Source organism: Chrysochloris asiatica, unplaced genomic scaffold, assembly GCF_000296735.1.
Source record: "Chrysochloris asiatica unplaced genomic scaffold, ChrAsi1.0 scaffold00529, whole genome shotgun sequence".
In the NCBI taxonomy this organism is placed as follows: domain Eukaryota; kingdom Metazoa; phylum Chordata; class Mammalia; order Afrosoricida; family Chrysochloridae; genus Chrysochloris; species Chrysochloris asiatica.
This window is the reverse complement of record NW_006409047.1, coordinates 369,194-376,805: the sequence shown is the minus strand read 5'-3', so window position 1 is coordinate 376,805 and position 7,612 is coordinate 369,194. Positions and strand designations below refer to the sequence as shown.

Here is a 7,612-nt window from a genome sequence, read left to right as displayed (position 1 = left end):
GAGCGGCTGGTAGTTTCGAACCGCTGACCTTAAGGTTCGCAGCCCGATTCGTAACCACTACGCTACCAGAGCTCTTCTCATTAGTCTCTCAAATTCCTAAGCTCACTGCCTATAGAGCATCTAAGCCTTCAGTTCTCTCAGTATCCTATGCTTGGCGTTTCCTTTCTTCCTCTGGATAACGATTACACAGTTTTTCTTCTCCTAGTTCTAAGAATCTTTATTCATATATATTAATTTCTTTTTTAATTAATTACTATTTATTGCACATGGATAATATTTTTGCTTTTGATTCATATGTAAATATTAATTTCAAATTTCAAGTTTGACTTTTAATTTTCTTTAGTATGATTTGCTTTATGTTTTTACTATTTTTAAAAGAATCTATACATGGTGTTCTTTGTAATTAGCTCCATTGATATTAATATTACACACCCTCACTCAAGAGCATGTGTACATTATCACAGACTAAACCATACAAATTTTATATTAGTGATTACATAATTCTCTATTCTTTTCTACATTGTCCGCATGTCCATTCCTCTTGGAAGCATAGATCTGGCAGCTGGTCTCTGAAAGGGGTTGCTGTAGGGATCGTCACTAATTAGAAATGCTGCATGGAGGTCAGAAGAGGTAATGGATATTTTGTGCTTATAATGATCACAGTCCCATCCTTGACCACTGCCATAGTTTCATATTTATAAATGGCAGCCATGCAAGACAGATTCTTCTGTTGTGAGAACAGAAGATTAAAATGATCAAACTCTTTATGTAGTGTGTATTTACTGCTCCTATTGGAGAGGTGAGATCTGTAGCTAAGAAAAATGTCCCATGGTCCCACAAGTAGTAAATTGATAGAACCAGAATCCTTTTCTAGTTGTTAAATCTGTTGAGTTGGTTCTGATGCAGCAAGACTGTAGGGTTTCAGAGGCTGTATATCTTTTTGGGAGCAGACATCTACATCTTTCTCCAGTGAAGAAACTGGTGGGGTACCTTCTACCACCAACAGTATGGTTCACAATCCATTGCTTATCCTAAAGAGCCATCCCTCCCCCCTATTCTAGTAAGTATGATCCAAATACATATTTTTTTAAATCACAGCTTTATACTTTAGCTTGTAAGAATTATATCCAAAGTAATTGCCATTAAAGGAACACATTAATAACAATAAAAATACATATTATTCATTAAGATCCTTCTGTTCCCAAAGGCAATTCTATGGTTCACAAAAAGTTGATAACAATGCCAATATTTAAAAAAAAAAAGAAGAAGAAGAAGTAAAAAACTTAACTGTCACTTCAATAAGAAGTGCCAGGTCACATTTAACATGCAGATTTTGAACTCAGATGGTGTCTAATTGCTACCATAAAGGTACCCAAGTGAGTGATGGATGGAAATTAATGGAGAAAAGAATGTACTTGGTTGTTCAGTTAACTTTTACAATTACTTTGAAAGGGACATGTCACGGAAGAAATTTGTTTATCTGCATAGGTTCAAATAGAATTTGAACATGTGAATAGAAGCTAGAAAGATATATTCCTGTTATATCAAAAAGTCTAAAATGCTATATACATTTAAATTGGAAATGAGCTACCTGCATCTGAAAGAATCACCTTCATTGGAAGTACTCAATAATAAAATACAGGTGTGTTGTAAAGGTGATGAGTAACTGATTTGTCAGTTTGCTCTTTACTGAATGTGGCTTTTACCTTTTTCTTCAGCACACACACCAGCTAGATGGAAGCAGATAACCACACAAAAGTTTCAGAATTCCTTCTGCTGAAAGAAGGCCTTTCAGAGGATCCTGAACTTCAACCTGTCTTCTATGGACTTTTCCTGTCCATGTACCTGGTTACTGTGTTTGGGAACCTACTCATTATCCTGGCCATCAGCTCTGACCCTTACCTCCACACGCCTATGTATTTCTTCCTCTCCAATCTGTCTTTTATTGACATCTGTTTCATCACCACCACAGTTCCAAAGATGCTGGTGAACATCCAGACACAGAGTAAAGACATTTCCTACATAGCATGTCTCACTCAGGTGTATTTCTTCATGATATTTGCTGGATTGGACAATTTTCTATTGACTGTGATGGCTTATGATCGGTTTGTAGCCATCTGTCACCCCCTGCACTACACATTCATCATGAATCCCCGATTCTGTGGTTTGTTGGTTCTGATGTCTTGGATCATCATTTTCTCTGTCTCCTTATTTCATATTCTACTGATGATGCGATTGAAATTCTGTATAGGTACTAAAATCCCACATTTCTTCTGTGAACTGGCTCAGATGATCAAAGTTGCCTGCTCTGATGCCCTCCTCAATAACATCTTCTTGTATATGGCAACTGCCCTGCTGGCTGTGTTTCCTGTCACTGGGATCTTCTTCTCTTATTCTCAGATTGTCTCCTCCTTAATGAGAATGTCCTCTGCTGGGGGCAAGTATAAGGCATTTTCCACCTGTGGGTCTCATCTCTCTGTGGTCTCCTTGTTCTATGGGACAGCCCTTGGGGTCTACCTCAGTTCTACTGTGACTCATTCTTCTCAGAGAACCTCTATTGCCTCAGTGATGTACACTGTGGTCACACCTATGCTGAATCCCTTCATCTACAGCTTAAGGAACAAGGATGTGAAGGGAGCACTGAGAAGGCTTCTTTGTAGCACAGCCTCTTCTCCATGATGGTCACTGAACTATGGGCTAAACAGACCAATGGATTAATGAATCTGAATATCCTGTTTCTTTGTTTCCCTAATAAATATGCAGGAATGTGGTGTCTCTGTATGATAAGCACTTGAGTGTGAACCACAAAGTAGGAGGTTCAATCCCTACAGCTGTTCTGTAGGAGAAAGATGAGACTTTCTGCTCCTACAAAGATATACAACCTCAGAAACTATATCCAGGGTTGCTATGAGCCAAAATTAATCTGACAGCATTTTGGAGTCCTGGTGGTCTTTGTAGGATAAACACTTGACCTCAGGTTGGTTTGAACCACAAGGTCAGTGGTTCCAACCCAACATCCATTACTCAGAAACACTTTGATGGGTTGCTGTGTGTCAGAATGAACTCAGTGGTACTTTACAACAAGTAGATATTCATTATTCCTTCTATTACCAAAAGACCTACAACCTTGCTTTGTACATGTCATTGTAGCATTTTTCCTCTACCATATCCAGAGTCCTGGTAGGGTATGCACTGGACTGCTTTACTGAGAAAGAAATTAAATTAAAATCATATCATTGTCACAACCATATGAGGGTCACATACGGATGTGCTCATTGTTGTACGTATATGATTTCATTTAATCATGACATTTATTTGAGATATATCCTCATTCACCCCATATTTCAAAGGAAGAGCAAAAGTGGGCTGGATTAAAGTGTGGTAGCTTATCATTGAAGTCATACTTGTAACTTCCTATCCTATTTTTCACAGGAACAGCGATGCAGTTTTAACCTTCAAGAGTGGGAATCTTGATTTGATTTTTTTTTTTTTTTTTAGATGATTCATAGTAATATAACAGGATTACCTGACATGTTGATTCATTCTTTCTTACCCGTCCTTGTTTGTTTTCTCCTTTCTTTTCTCTTTTATTTTATGTTATTTTTGTTTCTTCACTGCAGTTTTAAGGTGGACCACCTCAAGATCCTAATACACGTAGTAATGAATACATACATTAAGAGTTATTTCCTCACGTAGTTTAATTTTCTGATGTTCTTTAAAGTTGTCACCAGGAAAGCAAGTTACACACTTGTGGAGGGAATTGAAAACTTAACCTTTTGAGACTATAGGTAGAATTGAGTATTCCCAGAGAAGAATGGAGTAGCAGATACTATCAATGTTTTTCCAGTATACTCTAAGTACCTCTTATGATCTTCATTACAGACCAGTCTGACAATGAACAGCACCAGTTGGAATCAACTATGCAAAAACATAATGGCAGAAGTGACCTGGAATTGTGTACTTCCAGAACCAGCCCTTCATTTTCAGATCTGGGATATACCACTTTACCTGGGATAATTCTGAGGTGTTGGTTTTTCTAAAATTTCCCCACAGAATGAAAATTTTGCTTACTCACTGTAATAATTGATTCACTACAAGTATTATTGGAGGTATTATCTCTTGTGTCAGTTCTCTTCTTTCCCATCATATTCCTTGGTCCATTGATAACTTTCTTGTACTCAAATAATTGGCTCAGTGTCTGCTTCTGCAGGAACCAAATGAAGACAATTCATAAAGACTGTGAGGGATATTAAGAGAGTTTTGAAAAGAATAAGGGACTTTGAGGCCAAAAAAAGAATTTTTACTAATAAATAAATAAATAATTTACTAGAAAATTACAATTTTTTTCATGAGAAAAGTTTTGTTCAGTATGTCTTCTATTCACTTTAATTCCATTAAATTTAACTAAATGTGTATTTGTTTCTACTATGTACAAATTGAGGAGAACAGAGAGGTATAAAAGAAGATTGCAATTCAGAGTGAAAATCATCATCATAGTGATGTGTAGTAGATACTGTTGTTAAAAACAACAACAACAAAATTGTTTTCAACTCACTTCCAGTAATGCCATAAAAAACTCCTGAAAATAATTAATTTTATTTGTAATAAATTCTTCTAGTAAATACCTTCTTTCTTTAGCTCTATAGATAAAGCTAGCTACTCTATCCCAATTTTTTTTCTTTATATCATCCTCTATTCCCTTTTATACTACATGATTTGCTAAAACAACTCCAGAAGTTTTCAATGTATCCTGTAAGGTTTGTATAAAAAATGTGCTTAGCATTGAGATTGTTCCCTAATAGTACTTGTAACAAAGCAGTATATTTGTAAACATTTAATTAATGTAAGGAGGATAGCTGTCTTATTTGTTTTATTTTTATTGTCTTTTGATCTTAGGCTTTCAGGAGATTTTTGATCATTGTATAGAAAGAATGTCTATTAAGAATCTACTTTGTTTTACATGCTAGAGACAAAGTTATGAAGAAAAACTAGTTACTGCCTTAAAGAGCTTACATTCCATTAAGGAAAAATGTAAATGAAGAGGTGAACTAATAAAAACATTTAAACTATGGGAAATGCTATGAAAAAAAATTGAGGTAGAGCAAAATGATAGAGAAAGATTGTGAGATTTATTTTATATAGTATTTTCAACACCATGATAAAGTAAAAGAATGCATGAGATGCTTTAGATAATGTTCTTAATCATCTAGACCAGGGTTTCTCAACTTCAGCACTATTGACATTTTGAAACTACTTACACAAAATGTCACCAATCATCTGTCAGTTTTTCGCACTGTGGTGATTTGTGTGTTTCTGTGACTTTGGAGGCTGTTCTACTGGTGTTTTAAAGGGTAGTGATATTAGCCATAGATTTCAGCAGAACTTCCAGACTAAGAATGAGAGGAGGAAGGCTAGATGGACTTCTTATGAGTGTTTAGCCACTGAAAATCTCATGAATAACTGTGGAACATTGTCAGATATGCTGTCAGAAGATGAAAACATTATGAATAACAACAGAAAATTGTGAGAAATAGAGTTAGAAAATGATTTCCTCACATTGGAAGGCACCCAATATATGACTGGGTAAAATTTGCCTTCTCAAAGTAGAGTTGAACATAATGGAGTGAATGGAAGAAAGGAAATCATATTTGGTAAAGGTGATGTTCAGCACAAAAGAGGGAAAGCTCCAAAGATATAGGTTGACACAATGGCATCAACGATGGGCTTAAACGCAATTAACAGGTGTGGTAATGACATGGGATGTTAGTGTTTCCTTCTGTTGTGCATGGGTCACTATGAGTCAGACCATTCAAAGACACCTAACAACAGCAAACAAAAGACATTTCTTTTTTGAGTATTAATGGGAATGTGAGGGTAAAGCTTATTGGGTGTTCTTGTAACATTAATATATCCCATAAGGACAGATTTCTAACTTTGAAATTAAACCTTGCTAAACTGCTGTAATTTCAGAACACTTAATTATGCTCATGATGAACCTATACATAGACAAAGAGACAGTTGTTTGATCAGAACAAGGAAACACTAAATGGTTTAAAGTTAGTAAAGGTGTGTGTCAGGGCTGTATTCTTTCACCATACTTATTCAACCCGTATGCTGAGCAAATAATCTGAGAAGAAGAATTACACAAAGAAAAACATGCCATCAGGATTGGAGGAAGACTCATTAACAACCTGCAATATGCAGATGATGCAACCTTGCTTGCTAAGAACCAAGAGAACTTAAAATACTGATGAGATCAAAGCTCTTAGCCTTCGGTATGGGTTGCATCTCAATGTAAAGAAAACAAAACTCCTCACCACTGGACCTATAAACAACGCCCTTATAAATGGAGAAAACATTGATGTCAAAAACTTCATTTTGCTCGGCTCCACCATCAACACTCATGGAAGCAGCAGTCAAGAAATTAAACAATGTATTGCATTAGGCAAATCTTCTGCACAAGAACTTTTTAAAGTATTGAAGAACAAAGATGTCAGTTTTGAGGACTAAAATGTGCCCTCTGAAACCATGGTATTTCCAATAACCTCATATAGATGAGAAATTTGGAAAGTGAACAAGGAATACCGTAGATGGACTGATACATTTGAGTTATGGTTTTGGGGGAGAATATAAAAGTACCATGGACTGCCAAAAGAACAAACAGATCTGTGCTAAATGAAATACAGCCAGAGTGCTCCTTGGAAGCCAGGATGACCAGACTTCATATCTCTTATTTTGGATATACTTTCAGGGACCAATCACTGGAGAAAGATATCATGTTTGGTGCAGTGGAGGGTCAGAAAAAGGGAGTTAGACTCCCAAGAAGATGGATTGGCATATTGGCAGAGGCAAGAGGCTCAGGCTTAACTTCGATTGTGAGGTTGGCCCAGGGTTAGGCAGTGTTTCATTCTGTTGTGCATAGGGTCACTATGAGTTGGAATTGGCTTGACAGTACCTAACAACAATAACAACCTGGTGTGGTAATGTCCTGGTGTTGCCCTGTGGGATAAAGCACTGGACTGCAAGGCCAGTTTGAACCACAAAGTTGGTGGTTCAAATTCACTGGCCACTCTTCAGAAACCCTATAAAGGATAGCTATGAGTTGGAACTGACTCAAAGGCACTAACAAAAACAACAACATGGAGTCAAGGTGTGGTGCTGTAGGGTAATCATTGAACTCTTAACCACAAAATTGATGGTTCAAACACAACGGCTGTTCCTCAGAAATCCTATACAGTATTGCTTTAAGGCATGGTCAACTCGATGGCACTGAACAACAACAACAAAGAGAGGCAAGAGCTATGGAAGCACTTTAAGGATCACTTATAGCTGACTGATTGGAAAAGATCCATACCTGTGCCTATACCAAAGAGAGGTGACCCAATGGAATGTGGAAAACATCGGACAATATCTTTGATATCCCTTGCGAGTAAAGTTTTACTAAAGGTAATATAGAAATGGCTGCAAGCCTACATTGACAGAGAACTTCCAAAGTTTCAAGCTGGATTTAGAAGAGGCCAAGGAATGAGGGATATCATTGCTGATGTCTGATGGATCTTGGCTGAAAGCAGAGAATATCAGAAAGATGTTTACCTGTGCTTTATTGACTATG

The 7,612-nt window shown here is 36.8% G+C and overlaps 1 protein-coding gene across 1 annotated transcript; it reads left to right on the top strand.

The window, feature by feature from the left end:
* The first annotated feature begins 1,734 nt into the window (after positions 1-1,734).
* LOC102832499 (olfactory receptor 7D4-like) lies at positions 1,735-2,679 on the top strand. Its single transcript, XM_006877554.1, has one exon. The coding sequence runs from the start codon at positions 1,735-1,737 to the stop codon at positions 2,677-2,679; it is 945 nt and encodes a 314-aa protein (XP_006877616.1).
* Positions 2,680-7,612: the final 4,933 nt, after the last annotated feature.

What these genes read in the sequence shown, in the direction of transcription:
- LOC102832499 (XM_006877554.1), top strand. Translation starts at nt 1,735, where the DNA reads ATGGAAGCAGATAACCACACAAAAGTTTCAGAATTCCTTCTGCTGAAA.